The sequence below is a fragment of the Siphateles boraxobius genome, unplaced genomic scaffold (genome assembly GCF_051911475.1).
Source record: "Siphateles boraxobius isolate OS27281-9 unplaced genomic scaffold, OSU_SipBor_1 41, whole genome shotgun sequence".
NCBI classification, from domain to species: Eukaryota; Metazoa; Chordata; class Actinopteri; order Cypriniformes; family Leuciscidae; genus Siphateles; species Siphateles boraxobius.
In genome coordinates, this window is record NW_027509042.1 from 15332256 (window position 1) to 15353119 (window position 20864).

The following is a 20864-nucleotide window of genomic DNA, read 5'->3' on the forward strand; positions in this document are numbered from 1 at the left end:
CTATAAAAACATAAAAAAATCTAAAATATATGTGTATATTAATAATATTAAAAATAACGACAACATTAGTAAAGGATATAAACGTGTAACACTGTTGAATGAAATCTTTATCAAATCTCAAAATGATTTTTTTTCATACTTCATACATGTACAATATAATGTTGTGATGTCTAAATTCACCTTAACATTCAAAATAGTTTTTTAATTCCAATTTTAATATATTATTTTTCATTTATTTAGTTAAAATGTGGTAGAATTTAATATGTAAAATGACTCATTGGTATTGGTACCAAAAATGTAGTATCAGTGCATCCCTACTTTTATGGTATGGTTTTATGACCGTAGTATTTATTTATTTATTTATTTTTGTGATTTTTGGAGCTTGACACTGACAGTATCTATTCCCACTCTTTTTTATTGTAGAAAAAAGAATGACACAGGTATTGTGCAAATATCTCCTTTTGTGTTCCACAGAAAATAGCAAGTCATATGGATTTGGTAAATCATAATTTTCATGTTTAAGTGCTCTGTCCCTTTGAGCATACTCACACAGAGATGTAGATCATGTATCAGTGTAATTTGCTTTCCTGTAGTGGTGTGTCAGTGTTGAACCAGTCAGGTTTAACTCTCGTGCTGGTGATTCTCTGCTCTTTGATCCTGCCTATTGTCTCCTTGAGGCTACATTTAGCCAAAAGCATTCGTCTGGGAACAGTTGATAGGACACTGATGTTCTCGCGCTTCTCAGAACTGTGTGTATGTGTGTATACAGAGATGGACCGGTGTGAGGTAGGGGCAACAGCTGCACCTCCCCCAGGGTCTTGTGATATCGTACGAATGCCCTCTCCCTCATTACTCTATGTGTTTCCATGTCTCTGACTGTCTTGCCAACATAAACACCCACTAGAAGTAGAGCTCAGAGGAGAGTGAAGCTTCTAATTTGTTTAGAATTTGGATTGTTACACTCTTCACATTTTTCTCTTCAGACTGATGTTATGGTACTTCACAGTGCTCAGAAAGAGAGAACGCTCCCGGACACAACTTTAGAGGACTGTCGTTTAACAACAAATACCGTCATGACAGAAGTGGATACTCGCTCTGGCCGTGGACAAGCTAAGACTTGAAGGCACATTGTGATTTGACAGTTGATGTTTGTGATAAGGAGATAAAGGAAGTATGGCTGGAATTACTGAAACTTTCACAAAAAGAGTTGGTAGTTTGGTAACAGACTTTTACACTACGCCATGTAGTTTTTTTGCGACCTGTCGCTGGACTCTTCCCAGTTACACCTCTGAGTAAAGACTTTTTTTTGCTTATCTATCTATTATACTCATGAACATGAAGAAAAGAAAGGAAAGACTTGGAGCCCCTAACCTGCATTTACAGTAAGAGTTTATTTAGATCATAAGTATGAGCTAAGACTGCACGATTTGAGGAACATTTTTTAATGTTTTTTTATGATAAAATTGTGTCTGTAATTAAAGGATATACAATTTGGCAGAACATTGTGATTTTATATCAATATGACTATAAGATATTAATAGTGCTCATTATGTTATGCTATAATTTTTACTAAATAAATATAAAAAAAAGAATATTACTATTTTATTATATCTGTAAAATTACTTCTTAATTTACTTCTTAAGTACTTACTTACTAATTAAGTCTTATTTTTTTATTTTTAAACATTAAACCATTAAGCTTTTATTTCTAGGGTTGGGAAATTCCAATTCCAACTTGTTATACAATTAAAAATTCGATTCCTCTTATCGATTCCTTTGTGAGTATTTAAATATGACTTTAAACAATTCAAGCGTGAGACGACTCTGTTTTCATGTGTAACCGTATATTGAATCGGTGCAGCTCTTAAAGTGACAGCAGCCTAATATCCCTGCTGCGTCTCTATAATAACACTAATCAAACAACAAAAGAAAGATAAACAGACACTAGTTTTTACTGAATAACTTTTGTAACTATATTTGTAATGTATATTTTACCGATAAAGTGCAGTGTTATTTTACATTTGATTACAGTTTCTGTACCGGAATACCTGAAAATTTTAAAACACTGTTTATTCCAATCGTGTCTTTGTTCAGTTGTAACTTTTTTTGCGATTGCAAATTTTTTACTTGTTATTTTTTAACTAAGAAGTGTTTACTTGCCTTTTAATAATGCTTGAAATTTATATTTGTTAGGCTAGTTTTTTTTCTGTGGTATTTTTAAACCAAAGGCAAAATTCCTTGCAAAAGTGTTCTTTAGCCTGTTGACTTTTGTTCATGATATTCAGCCACAGTTAAATGTTTTGGAATAAGACTAAATGTGAATGATATCTAAGGTGTTTTTTTTTTTTTTTTTTACCTTATTGAAATCGAAATTAGGAATCGAAAAGAACCTGTAAGCAGAATCGAAATTGGAATCAGAATCGTTAAAATTCAAACGATACCCAACCCTTTTTATTTCAGGAGACCTTTAAGCTTTTCTTATGTATAAGTGCTCAACGGTAGATGCAGAGATGAGTTCATGTTGAGGATCATTTACTTCAAACCGACCTGCTCTGAGATGATGAAAACACTGGATCATGAACTGCCCACGTGTAAAAGAACACAGTGCTGTACTTGCCTCTGAAACATGCTGGCGCAATGAGTGCATATACAGTATTTGTGTCATTAAATTGTAGCACTTGCAACTTAAAAATCGTTATTTCCCAATTTTGGTTTTATTTCGAATAATCGTGTAGCCCTAGTATGAGCCAACAAATGTTGCTTGTGTTTGTTTACAGAACTTTTATTATGTCCTTGTTTTTAAACTTTTACTTGAGTTCAGTTTTAAATGAGTGTCACTCATTTTTGCAATGAATGAACTCCATCGGTTGAGGTTTCTAAACATGACCACAGCATTAGCTTTACACAAACAGACCGCAGACTCTGACCTCCTTTGGCAGTGAAGCACCGGGTTTCCTCTTTCTCTGTCTCAGTCTGTTTGGGAACCTGATACCTGCTTTCCCTTCATGCTCTGAGTGGTGGCTGAGTTTCTAGCTCTCGTCTCGTTGATTGACAGCCACAGTGTGTAGCTCAGTTTACAGCCTCAAAAACACAACCCAGTAGAACACCAGAAAGACTCTGGGGAAGATAAGTGATGAGAAGTCTTCACTCAGCAGAGTGTATGTGCGTTTGTGCATGTTTCAGTCATGTCAAATGTCAGCTTATGCCCAGTCAGCTTCTCTTACTTCATTCTGAGAGAACATCTGTGTCTTGGCTGGCTGAAGCAGCTCCCTGTTCCCCGAAAACCAAGTTTTTTGTCTAGCATGGTGATTAAAAAAATTGTGAGATGGTCCATACACTTACATCTCTAGATTGACTCCCCCTTAATACTTATAACTTAGTTTTTATCCCTTTAGTTTTTCTAACTTTAAGCTCTGTTCACACTGAGATGTCAAAACAAAATGCATCTGTATGGATTCCAGAAAATCCTCTGTAGAGTCTTGGGGTTGCTGGAGCCTATTCCAGCATCTCGGGCAGGCTGGGGAGGGAAAAGTATTTATTTGTTCGTTCATTCATTGATTTGTTTGCTTATTTATTTAGGCTGAATAGGTGCAGTTTTTAATATAATTATATAGAAAATATTAAAGATATTTTTTTCCAAAGATAAAATATGACTTTTCTGTGTCAGGAACTAATATTGATATTGTTGATCTTTGAATGCAAGGACCATAAAAATGCTTTATCAGCAAAGAGAGCAAAAGGAAGTGGTGTTAATTAAATAAACATTGCATACAAATTGGAATGTTTATTTTACAGCTGTATTATCGCTGTATTAATATTTTACATTTGATTATTCCTCACTTTGTTTTTTTGTTTTTTTACTTTCACAGTTTCTTTTTTGGGGACGGACAACATATTGGTTTTAAGGGTAGTAATGGGTTATTAGCTTTCTTTCAAATATGCATCAATTCTTGTAAACTACAATTCCTAGGTTTTTTTTGGGGGGGGGGGTGGATTTCCATTGTTTTTATTATGTTAGTCTAAGCCTGTATTATAGCAAATAATAAGTCTTAAATAAACCATAAAAAAAAGCTAGCTGTGGCATGGTTGTATATAGATCTGTTGTGCTCCTGAGGAATTAGGTTCAAGCCCAGCCTGGGCCAGTCCCATTCCCTTTCCCATTCTCTTTCCCTGTTAATCTCAAGTACCTGAAGTCTTTTCCATTGAGTTATGCTTTTTCTAGCTATTTCAAAAGGAAGAACTCACGCTTTGTTGCTTCCCCAAACTAAAAGTCATTGGGTGCAGTATTGGAATAAATTCCTCATGAAATGAATGAAAAACAAGATCCTGTACCCCAAACATGTATTCCTCATTTTGTAGGATGTAAGCAAAACAAATATATTCAAGGTTTTGATGTAGCAAGAATAAATGTGAATGGTTTGACAACTTTCCCAAAGCGAAGGGAGATAGTAGAGCCTGACAGAACTGTCATCCTATACTAGTGCCAACCAGCTTTAACTTCAGTGTGCCCAGTGTGCGTGTGCTGAACTGCTGAAACAGCCTGTCAGCAGCATCTCTCAGGAATACCAGGGCAACTGACTGTCATGCAAACAACTCAAAACAGGATCTTGTTTTGCCACGTGTTTAATTGGAGCTCGTAGACATGTCTTACTGGAACTGAGAGGCAGGGAGTGTTCAATTCATGGATGGTTAAACTGTGGACATATACACTGAGACAGAAACTGTGACAGTGTGATATTAAGCCTTTGTCTTGGTCATGTTTATAAACTGCCGTAGGACATCCTACCTTTCCATGCCCTTCACAGACTCACAAGGTCAAACACGCATTGACATTACTCCTTGCTTTCCTCTCTTGCTGTATTCACTTAAAAGAATCTGGCCAACTGCTCAGTACCGTTGTCATGGCAACAGCAGCCTCCTGCAGCATCTCCTCTCCCCTACCTCCTCCCCCTCTGCTCTCTTCCCTCCATCCCCGGGTGGACCCGAGGGGCCTTCGTCTGCCCCTGTCCTTGCCCCCAGCGCCAACCCCTTCTTCTGGAGGTAAGAGTGCCCTTGCCCTTGCACTTGCTCCTGATCCAACCTCCTTTACAGCAGCATGCTGGATAACTAGGCATCGTGTGGTTCCTATTTCGTCTAATCTGTTTTTCTAATGGGGTGGTTTGGTTTAGTGGCTAAATGCTTAAAGTGGGTAACTGGAATGCTGCATGTACCGGTGCCTTCAGCACTGTGCTCTTAAGCAATGCACTTAACCCCAGGTTACTCAAGTGGGATTGTTCATGTTATAAATATACTTTGTTATTTTTGATTAAAGCATAAAGGCATTTTACTGAAATGACTACTTATTAATAACTGTAGCCTGATTTTTCTGTCCGGGACAGTTTCTGCTACTGCGTGTTATGGACGGATGGATGGATGGATGGGTTTTTGCTTGTTGATGAGAATGGTTTGTGGAGTTTTTGGATTAGGTTTTTGGACGATAGTTTTATATACTGCAGTAGGGCTGGACAATATATTGAATAATCACGATACATTCACAATGATTTTGTTGACGATATATATCTACTTAAGCAACACTGAAGTGATTTCAATGTTCTTTTAAATTTGCCATTAAGCTTCCTTGTGTTCATTTAGTGAAGAAGTTAGTGGAAAACATACATTACATTGATTTGTTTAGTTTAGTTCATTTTTTTTAAATATATTTGGCTATACTGTAGGGGTGGTAATCAGGGGTGTGAAGTAACGAATTACAAATACTCACGTTACTGTAATTAAGTAGTTTTTTTCAGAAATTGTACTTTTTTGAGTAGTTTAAATTTTTTGTAATTTTACTTTTACTTGAGTACATTTTAAGTGATGTATCGGTACTTTTTCTCCGCTATTTTCCTTCTTTTTGTGGTCGTTACTCGTTACATGGTTGTTTTAAATGTATTTTATTTTTATCCATCAACGTGATTGGATTGAGTAAGCGGTCTCGTGACTGTCATCAAATCAAATTAAGCATAGACAACTTTAACCGCCTATTCCTGCTGTTACTCGTGACTGCTGTGGAAGTGCATTCTCCACGCATCAATCCAGATACATTTCACATTTCTGCTTAATATGATATTTATATAGGCTGGCCTGTCTACAGGGCCTAACATTTGGTCTGAGGCTGGGGGTATTGCGTGACGAGTTCATAATGCGGTGATTTCCGCTCCCATTTACTTCAAAATCACATTATAGAGAGACGCGCGTCACGATCTGTGCACTGCCGCGTCTCACGCTCGCCATGCCGCCAGATTCAGAATCAGTGCACTCTATGAACCATGGCGTTAACTTGAACTGCATTTCTGTCAGTGCGTGACTACAGCTCGTTAATAAACAACGTTTTTTGATTGATCCATTACAATCCGTCTTCATTTGGCAAGTGCACTTGCGCAAAAACATTTTTCATGTTGAACTTTTTTGTGTGTGGATGCTGCTGATAAAACACCTTCACCGAGACTACAAAGAGACATGCATTTGTGTGTCTGTGTGTGTGTGTGTGTGTGTGTTTGTTTGTTTCTTTTGTAAAAGTTTCCTGGATATAACTTCCCTATTTAATGCACAATTTTCCTTACAAATTATATTATCAGCATTACAATGTGAGTAGATGTAGCCGTGCAAAATGTAAGGGATGATGCCACCCTTCTAGAACAATGTGCATTTACATTTAAATTGTAACATATTTAATATCATGGAATTAAAGTGTGTAATTAGTGTTAGCTCACTATCTTAGCCTTTTTCAGTGCATTAGGTGAGGTAATCTGATAATATTAGTGATTCTCATTTATCAAAACACTAACATTGATACCGTTTTGGAGAGAAATTTGATACATTTTAAAAAGATGGATGATAGATATTCTTCAATATTTCTAACAAAGAACAAAATATAATGTGAATTACAGTATGTACAATTTTTAAAAATTTATAAATTGTAGTGCACAGTGTTTATTGTAAGGGGTAGAATCCGCAGCTCAGTACTCACTACTCACTACTCACTACTCATGAGTACTTTTAAATAAGCTACTTTTTTACTCTTACTCAAGTAGCTTTTTGGACAAGTACTTTTTACTCTACTCACACTACATTTTTTGGAATGTAATGCTACTTTTATTTGAGTATGTTTTTTCAGTACTCTTTCCACCACTGGTGGTAATGTACATCACGATACGATACACTATACATGGCTCACGATAAGATAATATCATGATACAGCAATTCTGCGATAATCGATAAATAATGCTAGACAATCCTGTAATATATCACAATATCTATGAACTATTAAAACAAAATGCCAGTGAAAAGGTTAAGGGTTTTCTCTCTTTATTATTTAAGTCCAAACCGTTAGAAAACAGCACAAAAAGTATTTCACTCTGTAAATTAATTTTTACATTTTAAGTTTATTAAACATTAGATTTTTTAAAAGCTTAAACTTTTCTTTGTGTGTAAACTGACTTTGCTTCAACAGTGTATGTGATTGGATAACTGGACTAACCAGCGGACCAATTTCATTGCACAGCATCTCAAATGTTGGTTTGATCATTCTTAAATGCCTGAGCAAAAGTCTGTCTTAAAAATTATTTGGTTGTATTCCCTTCCAGAAGTGTCTCACATGATTGCTTTCTCAAACGCCAGGCATCCGAACGCAAGATAACACGTTTATTGCATTTTGGCTGTGTGTTCTGAGATGCAAGTCATTTATGATGTAGGAAAAAAGAGCCTCAGTGGCTTCTTCGATTGTAGCAGCTTTTCTTTTACTGATATTTTGCACCATTTTCCCAGGAATAAATGCTGCTTTATGTTTTATGTGATATTCCAATTTTGCGGCTAAGTTAAATTCGCAACTTTGGATGGAAACATAGCTAGTGTCACGTGATCCTTCAGAAATTGTGCTCACAAAACATCTCTTATCATTATTGTGCTGCTTAATATTTTTATGGAAACCCTGATACATTTTTACAAGATTACAAAGATTTCTTCATCTTTGATGAACAGAAAGTTCAAAAGAACTGAAATAGAAGTTTTTTGTAACAATGTTAGGCATGTATTTGCAGTTCTTGTTGAATAAAAGTATTAATTTCTTAAATATAAATCTTATTTGAACCTGAACTTTGAACTGTAGTGCATTTTTTTGTGTTATCGCCCAGCCTTATTGTGCAAATTATTTTGACCAAATATGGTTGCCAATAAGCTTTGATATGGTTTGTTTAAGCCCTGCTCATTAACTCAAGTTTGTGTATTTGTGTGTTTTGAATGCTGGTGGAGCAGAATGAGAGTGATTTTGCACTAATGAGTTGCTCTGGAATGTCAGAACTCCATGTTCTCTCCCATTTGACTACAAGTGTTTGTGTGTTCACCTTGATCCATCACTGATCTCTTGTTTGCTGAGCACAGTCTGCTATCGGGTCGTCTTCAACCTTTGGGTTAAGAATATCTGCGTTCACAATGTTGGAACGCAATGTGTGCATGTTTTTTTTCTTTTTTTCTTTTTCTTTTTTTTTGCATTGTAAGGACACATTTTAGGTTATTTAGAGGGCACATTGATCAGGAGCCGTGTGGAAACTCCATTCACATTCAGTATAGCTTGAGGAAATCACTACAGTCTGCTTTTTTTTTTAAAGGCAGCTATTTTTTTTCTTTCTTTGCGCTGTCCATCCTCTATTGATCATGATCACAATAATAGAAAATGTTCAAAATCATTTTCCTTTCCTGTGAAGCCTCATTTCCCATGTGTATTGGCTTGACCAGACATAATTTCCCATTTCTAAAAGATGTTATAGTATGAGTGGAAATGCTATTTTTTACAGTTCCCCACAGGTTTAGACCAACAGTGAAGCTGCAGGAAATCAAGTATTACAACCTTTAAGAGCTCTACTCAACAGGACATTCAAGAGAAAGGCAGGGAACTGTTCCAAAGACTGCTGCTTATTCCTTTTCTCCATCACTGGGTCTTTCCTCTCACTGCACATCACACTCAGTTTTCTTCATTCCACTTTTTTAAGTGAATGAAAGCTCCTTTTTGTTTTGTCTAGACTTTGTTTCTCTCTTGTGATACTCTGACTAGCTGCCCAAATATCAACAAATCAGTAAATTAACCCCAATTCAGTTACGATCGACTGACTCTGATCAGTTCGAATAATATTCTCATTGTCATCTACTGATCCACCATATATATACACTAGAACTATAATGAAGTTCTGAAAATGTAAATGAAACACTACAGATGAACTACATTTTGGTGCCCATATTAGTATTAGACATTATTTATTGATTTGCTTATTTATCTTTATTTATTCGTTTTTACATTACAGGCCACAGACAGGGGACACCCTAAGCAGTAAAACTAAATATAACTTGAAGTATGTATGTATATACTGTATATGGTTTAAAAAAGGCAAAACAATTGATTAGTTTTACAATCTCTTCATGAACTTTTTGAAGCGTCAAAAAGGTAGTTGCATACCTGTCAATGATTTGACAGATTTTATCATCTTTATTTTATCTTTATTATTTTATTTTTGTTATATCTTCATTTGTGTTCCGAAGATGAACGAAAGTCGTATTGGTTTGGAACAACATGAGGGTGAGTAAATGATAACAGAATTTTCATTTTTGGGGTGAACTAACCCTTTAATCCTTTGGAGTCACTTTTGGACTGTATCATTTTCGCAAAAAGTTTGTAGTAGCCTATTTTTTTTTTGGTTTTGTTTTTGCACACTGTCATTTTCTCTTTCAATTTCTATTTTTTGAGGAAGCCAAAAAAATCCCTTGCTTCCACAGAGAAAACAGACTCATATATACAATGTGAGCAGTGTCTACTGTCTGCCTCCACCGGTGTTGGGTGGAGATGTTTTCTCCCCCTTGTTGTTTGTTCTTTGATGTGTGTCTGAAGCGATTGAGCCTATGGTGTCGGTCAGCTCAAGGTGACACAGTCCTCCAATGCCTGTCTGCATCTATCCTGCTGCAAAACTGCAAAACGCATATGATTTAAAACAGCCTTGTTTATCTTTTTGATTCCTCATTTTTCACTTTTTTGAGTTGAGTCCTTTGACCTGCTGAACTAATGACTGAACAGTTTGGACCGCACAGAAAATCTCACTTATGCTTGTCCCATTTGACCGAATAATCCTGCATATGTGTGTGCGTGTGTGTGCACTTTAATCCCCTGTCATTTCACTTCAATCCCCTGTCACTTTTTCCAGGGATGCTGTATTGAATACTCTTGTCAGATTCAGCCATTTCTGGTTGACACATCATCTAGCATTAAAATGTTTAACTATTTTTCTCAAAATTTCTATTTTTACTAGCAGTCTCTCACACTCTGACTCTTCTGGAGGTAATCTGGAGGTTGTATTTAGAGTTGGCTGCATCTTTATACATGTGCTGCTGTGTATCTGAGTTAGAGAGGGAGAGAGAGGAGGGGAGGGTGTTAAGGAGAGAGAAGAGAGAGAAAAAGCACATGACAGCATCTCACGATAGCTTTAGTTGTGTCACAGGTTGCTGGCAGCAGCAGCAGTAGGAACATCATCTAGTGCTTGCTATCAGATAGAAAGTCTGTTCATTTAGCCAGCTGTTCTTCCTTCTCTGCCGCTTTTTGACATTTGATCTTTGGATGACAGCCATGTTAGTGCACCGATATCATGTCTGACTCCTTCTGGACCGTTCTCTCCAATTTCTCTCTGCCAGAGAGAAGCATGCTCCGCCGATCCAAGAGGTACAGCTCTCCATTTTCATTTTTCTATCTCTGTTCTTTCTGTTTGTTCTCATCGTGTTAGTCAGGTATCTTGTTCTTTTAGTCATATGAGCTGTAATTAATGGCATGCTGCAGGCAGTCTTGTGGTTTTGCTTATGTTTGTGTGCTCTGTGATTTTTCTCACTGTTGTGTATTCTGGTGGTCACACTCATTTCAGCCACTCTACATGCACATCGTACAATGTTCCTTCCTCTCGGTCAATGTGCGTAAAAGTAACGACCGCCCATCAGCCAGGAGTGAAAATTATGACGTGGCCAGACATGCACCCAAACACGCAGGCAAGCAATGTTAGTTTTTCGTAAAACGATGCTTGAGACCGGGCAGTTCTGCTCTGATCTACTATGTCAGAGTGAACTTGCACACAGATGTGCTCAAATGTGTTGTTGAGTTAGATAGAGATCACCTATAAATGCTTTCCATCCTTCCCTGCTTGTGTTCTTCCTGTCTTCCTGTAGCCTGGAGAGACAGATGTAGGGGAGGGCACAGTGCTTGCATGGCAACAGAGCTGAGACTGTTGTAGAGTGATCTGCTTCTTTCCGCTCTTCGTCTATCTCTGTGAAGTAGTGTCATTTTCACAATGATGCCAAGTGGCCATGAGGATGGAGCAGTGAACTGTGTGCTGTATAGAGTCATGGTGTGAATGATGTATGAAAGGATGAATGAGACTTTAAATCATGTAGCTATCTTATAGACGAGAGGTGTCTTACTTTCTAAGCAATCAGAATTTCGTATTGCAGAGAATACATTTTAAAAATCATATAGACTTGCCATTTATACTGCCATTACCAGACGTAGCTTTATTCTGCAAGGATGCATTGATCAAAGGTGACAGTAAAGACATTTATAATGTTACAAAAGATGTTAAGCAGCACAACTCTTCCCATGATTGATGAGAAATTATTCTTGAACTAACCATGAGCAATACATTTGTTACAGTATTTATTAATCTTTGTTAATGTTAGTTAATAAAAATTCAGTTGTTCATTGTTTGTTCATGTTAGTTCACAGTGCATTACCTAATGTAAAAAAAAATAAAACCTTTGATTTTAATAACATTAGTTAATGTTGAAAATAATATTAACAAAGATTAATAAAATGCTGTAGGAGTAGTATTCATTCTTAGTTCATGTTAAATAATGTTTACTAATGAACCTTATGGTAAAGTGTTACCAGAATAGTGAATGATTTCTGAAAAATCCTGTGACACTGACGGGAGTAATAGCTCCTGAAAATTCAGCTTTACCAAGACACAAAAAATAAATTTTTCAAAAATATTAAAATAGAAACAGTTATTTAAAATTTCAATAATATTTTACAATATTAAAATTCTTTACTGTATTTTTATTAAATATATGCAGCCGTGGTAAGCATAAGAGACTTCTTTTTAAAGCTGCACTATGCAGGAATTCCGTTTTTGTCAAACAGCGACCCCTAGAGTCGCTGTAGAGTACTTGTATTTAACGTTACTGTCGTAAATACAACTCACGAAGAGCGTGACAGTCCATGATCTGCACTCACGGCCTCTCCACTTTATAATAATAAAGTAGCCTACCGCGTTAGGCTAATCTGAGCCTAAATGCCAGATGACATCAATAAAGTTACTTCATGTACCAGGGTTCTACACTAAGGTTTTTCCCAAGGAGCACATGTGCTCCTAAATGAACAAATCTAGGAGCACACAAAGACATTTTGGAGTGCAGTGAAAAATGTTCAAGTAACAGAGTTTAACAAACTGTTTATTATATATATATATATAAACACAACGTGTGTGCTCCTCTTTCTGTTCAACTATGGTGTGAAACCGTCGTTTTGATGCAGAAGTATAAATCACACTTTACAATCACTTTAGTAAAACAGAACAAGGGGAACGTGTTACTCTCAGGAGGAGGAGCACATCGGCACACCTGTGAATCTGCATCTTTCACTGCAGAGGCTTTTTCCACAACATGGAGGAGAAACTAGTTTAAATGAGAGTATTAGTATTTACTAGTATTAGTCAACTAAAACTAGACTAAAAATAAAACAATTTAGATGACTAAAATATAATGGGTTTAGTTCAATTGTAATGCATTCATTTAGAATTTCTCTAAAATGTCCAAACCCATATACTCCCGGAGAAAACATCTATTAACCTGTTAAGATGAATGATTTTAAAGTTTGAACATGCAATACATATACAGATTTAACTACTGTGACTTAAAAAATATCTTAAAATTAAATAAAACCACTTTTCCTAAAGTAGAATAGTCTTCTTTCAATGAATGATATATGCTTTCTTTATAACTACTTGCATACATCATTCTTTATTATTTCAAGCAGCAGACATATTTATTTGTATGAATGAAATATAATGAATCCTTATTAAAGCTATTAACGAGCAGTGAATGCTTTTCTCTTTTTCTTTTGTTGCTTGATAAATATTAAGGACACAGACTGCATTAGGTTTATTATTCACTGTCACTTTCAGACATCGGATCATGTCCAATGACATGCGGATCCAATTGCACTGATGCACATCCGATACACTCAAAACTGTTTAAGACTTAACCGACACAGTTTACTGCTGCGTCCCAATTCGCATACTATCCGTCCTAAATAGTATTCGAAAATAGAAAACTCTCCAAAACGGACATTTCGACATAATGTTTTGTATTTGTCCATTCAGACGCGAAAGAGAGCTAAATGCCGTCCTCGCGTGTTGTGTGTGTGTGTGTGTGTGTGTGTGGCTGCACGCTTCGAGTCAAGTGTGTGCGCACAGAAAACTATGCGTCGTCGTCACTCTCTTTCAGATCTATATGGCTGCTCTACTCATTCTCCCAAACGTTTACATTTTTTAATATTTCATGAGAACCCGTGTGCCGCTGGTAGAACAGCAGCACGTCCCTAATACTACAGGACAAATATGCGCATCTACAAACGCAGGAGATCAGTTCTGACTGGATCGCTTCCCACATCGTCACTATCTAACATTTTTGTCTAGTTTTTATTCGTTGACGAAAATGTCAATAGATTTTCGTCTTAGTTTTCTGTCATTCAAAACTAGTTTTTATTTAGTTATCTTCTCGTTTTCGATTATGGTAGGTTGTAGTTACTCGCACATTGTGCTCGTAAATCATTTTTCCGGTTCGCACGGATCGATTTTTAGGGGCATATGCGAGCAAAATGGTCGCACTGTAGAGCCCTGTGTGCGTTGCATTATTTCATAACAATGTCCGTTATTATGATGTTGTTAGACATAATTATTGCAATTTATCATAATAGTTTGCAAATTGCGCTCATTTACACTATTTACAATGTGTAGGCTTATTTATGTCCTGATAATTATGTGAGATATTGACAACTGTTCTCATGATAATTGCAGGAATCAACTTTAACAGTGAAAGCGAGTAGGACTCTTGTCCGGTTCCTCGTGCTGTCAGATTCTCGTTACCTTTTTCTAGACTCTTCCGACCACGCTTACTTCGTTTTTTTCTCCATTCTGAAAACGCAGGTCCAATATTTACTCGTGTCTGACTCCTTGCTCGGTCAGTCTGCCGTTTCCTCTTTCTCTGTTCCTCCGACAATGCTTTCCGAGCTTTCTGCTTATATGCCAGTTCAGCCATGACGATAGTTGTTCTTATAGCTAGCCGGATCCTGGATGGGGGCCTGTATGTGTGTAAATTGTGCAGTGCCGTAAAGCAATTTGTTACATCGCGAGAGCTGAAATCACGCGATACTTCCTGACGCTTTGAGGCCCAAAGTTGCAAGTGCGGTTTTTCCACTCACAGGCACCAGAGGGGGGCGAGACGACCACCATTCAACCCGAAAAGAGTCGTATAACCATTCCAATAACTCTGAAGCTGTTCAGTTAAGCTAAAAAAAAACTGCATAGTGCTGCTTTAAAAACATTAAATACAAATCTTTCTAAACCCTAACTTTTGAACAGCATTGTATTCACATGCTCCAATTTGCCTGTTTACAATCACAAGAAAAAAACTGACTGTTTACATAAATTTTTCTGCTAACACGAACATTTTGACCAAGAAGTGCATTTGACCGCTCACACAAACGCTCTTGCGTGTGCACGCGTGTGTGAGAAACTATTAGAACACACCAGTCTCCTCTTCCTCTGTCTCCGGGGTGATGCCGAACTTGCTGCAGCCTCGACACCTCACTTGTCAACATGCATCAACTCACATGACTCCACTATGGAATTTCCCAGAGGTATCATGTCTTGATGTGGTCTGTGTAACATGTTACACAGTAGAAAATGTAAAGTCAAGCAGAATGTTCACGCTGCCTCTCAACAGTTCGTTTTTGAGCCCATGTGATGCTGTCACAGCCACTATTGGTGTAATAACTAAATCTTTAACTGTATCTCACTTTATACTTTATTTTCTCTTCCTCTGTTGCCTCATATCGTTCAGGCTCCCTTCAGCATTGTCATTATAGTCACATCACATGACAATTTTCTGCATTGAATATAGCCACTTAGCCTGTGGAAAGCCTTCATAGTCACATCTGAGCAGGTCTCAGTCATTGATTCATTGTATTACAGACAGTGGTCGATGGTTGTATGCAGTTTAATTATCCACAAACGAAAAGCTACAGGCAATGTAATAAGTATACATGTGGCAGCTTTGGGGCCACCTTATTCCCATCTTTTGAGAAGAAAATTGATCTAATTTAAAATGAAAATGACTGTGCACAATATTGATAGTACCTTGATTACAGGAAGGAAACTCAAGGCAGAAAAGTGTCGTAATTGGATTTCTGGCTAGCATTGATTCTGTCCAACACTTTTGCATCTCTTTAAACATGCTATTCCCATTGTTTCCATTATATTATGCTTGCCAAACCACAAATCGGGTCAAGCTTGTTATAAAAGAGGCAATGCATTTGTTTATTCGATAATTTCCCCCCTCTCAACCTGTCCACAGTATTGAGTGGGGTGGAGCGCTAGGTTAGCAGGTGTGTGCTCATAATTGCAGTGTTAAGTATTAATTGGCTCGTTGCATCTGCTCATGGCAATTACACCATTCAGCTCATGACATTTCGCAGTATGAGCCCTAGACCGAAAACTACTTCAGTCTATAAGGTGGATAATCCTTTGAAATGCTAAACAGCATAAAAAATATTTTAAATATAAATATATATATATTGTATATATTTTAACAAGGGCTGCACGCGATTGAAGAAAAATGCAATGTGATACGATAATGCTTCAAGTGTGTAAAATAAATTTAAATTATATTTAAATATATTTAAAATTGAAAATGATATAACCAAGATACATGTTTCACTTTTTGTGTAAGAAAACATCCCTATAACTAACCTATAGCATTACATAACATAAATTGAATAATCAAATGTAAAAATAAAACACTGCTTCACTGTATGAATTAAATACTGATTCTTATAAAAGATACAAAAGCTATTCAGTCATGAGCAGTGAGTTAGTTTATCTTTGTCTTTTGTTGTATAAGTCATAGTCCTCAATGCTTTTATGTGCGGATGTGAAATAACACTGTCACAATGTGAAAAGCCACACTGTCAAAGCGACAAGTGATAAATGACATCTCTTCTATGTAAAATCTAAGTTTGTCTCCTATCTATCTGACAAGACATTTTGTAAGTCATTTCTGTTCCACTCACAGTGAAATCTCCACAAAACTTTAGCACCAAATAGATTATGATTGGCTCTAGAATCCCGTTGGTCCTCAAAACAGTCTTAAAATGACTTTAATTCATTTTAATGAAATTTCAGGTAATTAAAAGTCTTTATATTTTAAATCGCATAAAACAAGTCATATTCAACTTCATTATTAAGCCTAAAAAAGATATGATTGAATCAAATGTATACACTACATGTTCAAAGTGAAAACGCGGTGCTGTTCTAGGCTACATGCTAGCGGTTTCAAAACAGTTCACAAATAATGATTACCAAGCATATATGCAAAAGGATTGCTTAAGATCTACTGTTGATAAATTATGACAGTGTCTACATCATGGTGTTTATATTGTTATATGTTGTAGATGGTTGTAAGAGTGTGTAATTCAGGCTTATTTATAATTAAAAGTCTAACATTATGCGTTTCTTTCTATCTATCTATCATTCTTTCTTTCTTTCTTAGGTGGTTTGCTCTGCATGGCCATACAGTATTAATCATATTTGTGCAAGTCTTAAAAAAGGTCTTAAATTTGATTTAAGCACTCTGCAGATACCTCGTGGCTGTAATCATGTATTTTTGCTTTTAGCAAGAACAGAAAAATGACTTGTTGTTGCTGGAAAACTGTCAGGAGGTGTCTTGACACAGTGTTATTCTGTTGCCTGGTGTGCAGGGCAAAGTAAAGGCAGTTTAGCTGACATTATCCTGCCCAGCAGTGTAGGGGAGTGTCATTGCCTTCTGTTATCTGTCGAGACTCTGCCTAATTTCTCATGAATGAAGAACCTCTATTATAGTGTCTCATCTGGCTTTTCTATAATCAAGATCGGATGAATAGAGTGGAACAGCTCTGACGGTCTCTCACGAACATCTCACTATAGCATCTCTCATTCTAAAGATTTATACTTAAGGCTATGTGTGCAGGAGTGTTTTCTTATATGTTAGCTTTTTACTGGAGTATTTGTACAAAAGAGTGGATTATCTTTTGTTTAGTTCAGGTGACCCACTTTCAGAGAGATGCAATGCCCATTTGAACTGATGTAAAGTGAACAACAATTTCAAACAAGCAGTGCACTTATTCACTAAGATGCATTAACACATGCACACCATTTGTTGTTAAACAGACAGTAAAACAAAAACTATAGACGCATGGAGACACCAAATTCGTAAATATACTTTGTTCATAGTCGTTAATTGTATCCAAACCTAAACAAATTCTACCACACATAATGTCATTCAAAACAGCCCAAAACAAATCCGGTTTCACTCAAATAAGTCCAAAAGAAGCTTAATCAATTCAAACAAATGCAAATGAATTCAGACGGAAATGAAAACAAGCAAGTTTGCTCTCAAATAGAATTGACATTTCTTGATGTTTATAAGGAGGAGGAAGCAATTCTCTCTCCAATTACTGTAATTAAGGGATAACTTTATTTCCGCATGCGTGAACCCTGCACAGCTGCACATGTTATTAGCATGTAAATTGCACCAGGGGTTTTTGCTGCCATGTTTCCAACACCCCCCCCCCCCCCCCCCCCCTTATTTTCTATTGATGGAATGATGTTTTAATGAGAACGTGCAGCTCTTTTCAGCAGCATACCTCCTGGAGTTTCACATTGAAGCTCAATTTATGGCGATATGCACTTTCATTTTGTTCATTGTTGCTAAATAATGTCGATATCCACCCACACACTCATATCTTAAGTATTAAATGGACAAAATAAATACAACAGAACAAATATTTACAAATGCACTAAACAGTTTTTTTTTAGGTTTTTCATGTAGGTTTAAACTAGATTTTCAGGTATAGAAATAGTAATCAAATGTAAAATATCACTGCATAGTCTTCACTGTACAAATATTAACCCTTGTAACAGTTATTCAGTCAAGTGCAGTGAGTGATTTTTTTTCTGTGTTTTGTTTGATTAACATAAAAAAGACAGCAGCAGGAATAGTAGACTGCTGTCACTCACTTTAAGAGCTGTATAGATCCAATATACACATGCATCTTATCTCACATTTACGTTCACTTAAGACATTAGTGACTATGATTATGATGATTCTCAACAAGACGGGCGATTTGACAGAATTTTTGTGTAAATAGTCCGTGCAAGCTCAGGAAAAGTATTCACGTGCTGTTAGACGTGAGTACCAAACTGCGAGACGTGGGTACTTTCACGTCTACGAGTACTTGAATATTTAAATTGGCAAGGCTTAAAAATATGCAAATGATCAACTTCTGTGAAGATGTAGCACTGGCCTGATCGGGTAAGTGACAGTTCCGTCAAGTGGCCCGAGTGTCTTTCATGCTGGCCCCGGGCCATCAATCAGTCTTTATTGTCAAGCCCAGAAAGAGTTTGAAACACTAAACTATATTTTCTTGTGTTTGTGTTGCACATTTTAAAATACAATGTAAGAATTTGTTCGGTTGAATTTCAAAACTGGTAAATTTTGAGCTTTTTGCTATATTTTTGTCCCTGGGTTTAAAATCTTTGTCGTCTACCAGGATTAAAATCTGCATAATTTCTCACATTATATTACATCTACGACTCATCAGTGTCTCATAATTATTCATGAGACTGTGCGTCCTTGTTTAATGAGAAGGCGGGTCACTAAATGATTATGCATCAAGCATGCATCACTTTCCTATGACAGACGCTTCAAACTGAGAGATCACATACAGTAGTTGAGAGACTATGGCAAGCCGTTTTAACTTTTATTAATTTCCAGGATATGAATTCTTGATATCAACAATTCAATTTTAACTAGTTAAAATTATAGTTATTGATATCAGGAATTAGATTTATACTAGTAACAATGGCAATTTTTGATATCAGAAATTACATTTCCACTAGTAACAATGCTAATTCTTGATATCAACAATCACATTTTTACTAATTAAAATGCTCATTCTAGATATCAAGAATTGTATTTCAACTAGTAAAAACTATAATTCTTGATATCTGTAATTGTATTTTCACTAGTGAAATGTCACCATAGGCTGCCATTCAAACTCAATTGTTGATATCAATAATTGATTTCTTACTAGTTGCAATTCCAATTTCACATATCAGAAATACAATTCTTACTAGTAAAAACCTTTATTTTTGATATCAAGAATTCAATTGTCACTAGTTGAAATGTCTATTCTTGATATCAACAATTGAATTGCTACTAGTAACAATGTTCATTTTTGATATCAATAATTCCATTTTCACTAGTGACTATGTTAATTTCTGATATCATGAATGTGATTGTTACTAGTAAGAAAGCCATTTTAGATATCTGAAATAATATTGATATCAGAAATACATTTTCAGATATCAAAAATAAAAGTTTTTACTAGTAGCAATTAAATTGTTGATATCAAGAATAGACATTTCAACTAGTGACAATTGAATTATTGATATCAGGAATTCACATTCTTACTAGTAACAATGTAATTATTGATATGAAAAATTATATTTCTACTAGTAAGAAATCAATTGTTGATATCAACAATTAATTTTGAATGGCAGCCTATGGTGACATTTCACTAGTGAAAATACAATTACAGATATCAAGAATTCAATTGTTGATATCAAGAATCTAATTGTTGATATCAAGAATTAAATTGTTGATATCAATAATTAAATTGTTGATATCAAAAATGTAATTGTTGATATCAAAAATGTAATTGTTGATATCAAAAATTGAATTGTTGATATCAAGAATTCATATCCTGGAAATGAATAAAAGTTAAAACGGCTTGCCATAGAGAGACGTGTTTATGGATCTCAAGTCAGTGTTTTTCACTTTGCAAGAGGTTCATGGCGTAATATTCTCTTCTATAGACCCTTCAACAGACACGGTCTATCAATGCTGTGAGTGTAACCCTTCTTCTGAGCTCTTTGATATGCCCAATCAAACGGCTTATATAAATGTAGCAAAATAAGTCTCAAAAGTTATTAAAACTGCAAACCACTGTGCATTTATTTGTGCACTAAATTATAGCTAATACTTATGACATTTGGGATTTCATGACATTTTAAGGATTAGATTTTTTAAAATAATTATATGTAGATTTTTTAATTATTAATTATTGATAGTAATTATTGATTTTTGTTGACACATTGATAAAAATCTTTTTTAAATTTCATTGGATTTTATTTGCATAGAGATATATTTGTTTCTCTACCCTTTATTTGCATCAACTCAGATCCATTTGGCGGTGGCCACTGTCACTCATGTCTTTGAAAATTACCAGTTCTCATTGAAAATGTATGACTTGAGGTCGCTGCAGACCACTGTCAGTGTAAGTGCTCTTTTAGATAAGACTACTTTATTGAAGCCCTGTTTTATTAGGTCATTGAATGGGACAAGTGTTCATTGTTAATATCAGCATAAATCCATTGAAGAAACATTATTATTGCAGGTTGCTTGGTCTTGCTTTGACACGAACAGCCT

At 35.9% G+C, this 20864-nt stretch overlaps 1 protein-coding gene across 12 annotated transcripts in view; it reads left to right on the top strand.

Annotated features, from left to right (window-relative positions):
* The window catches only part of mast2 (microtubule associated serine/threonine kinase 2), a 166012-nt gene that overhangs the window by 101831 nt on the left and 43317 nt on the right, over positions 1–20864 (top strand). Inside the window, exons 1-2 of one of the 12 annotated variants that reach the window (XM_077198614.1) lie at positions 852–1382; positions 4872–5039. The exons of 8 other annotated variants lie outside the window; for them this stretch is intronic. In XM_077198614.1, coding sequence (XP_077054729.1) covers positions 1330–1382; positions 4872–5039 — 221 coding nt within the window. In that variant the 5' untranslated portion in view covers positions 852–1329. Of the gene's footprint in view, positions 1–851; positions 1383–4871; positions 5040–10645; positions 10735–20864 lie in introns of those variants that run through there. 3 more of the 12 variants (XM_077198618.1, XM_077198620.1, XM_077198615.1) reach the window with 3 other exon arrangements.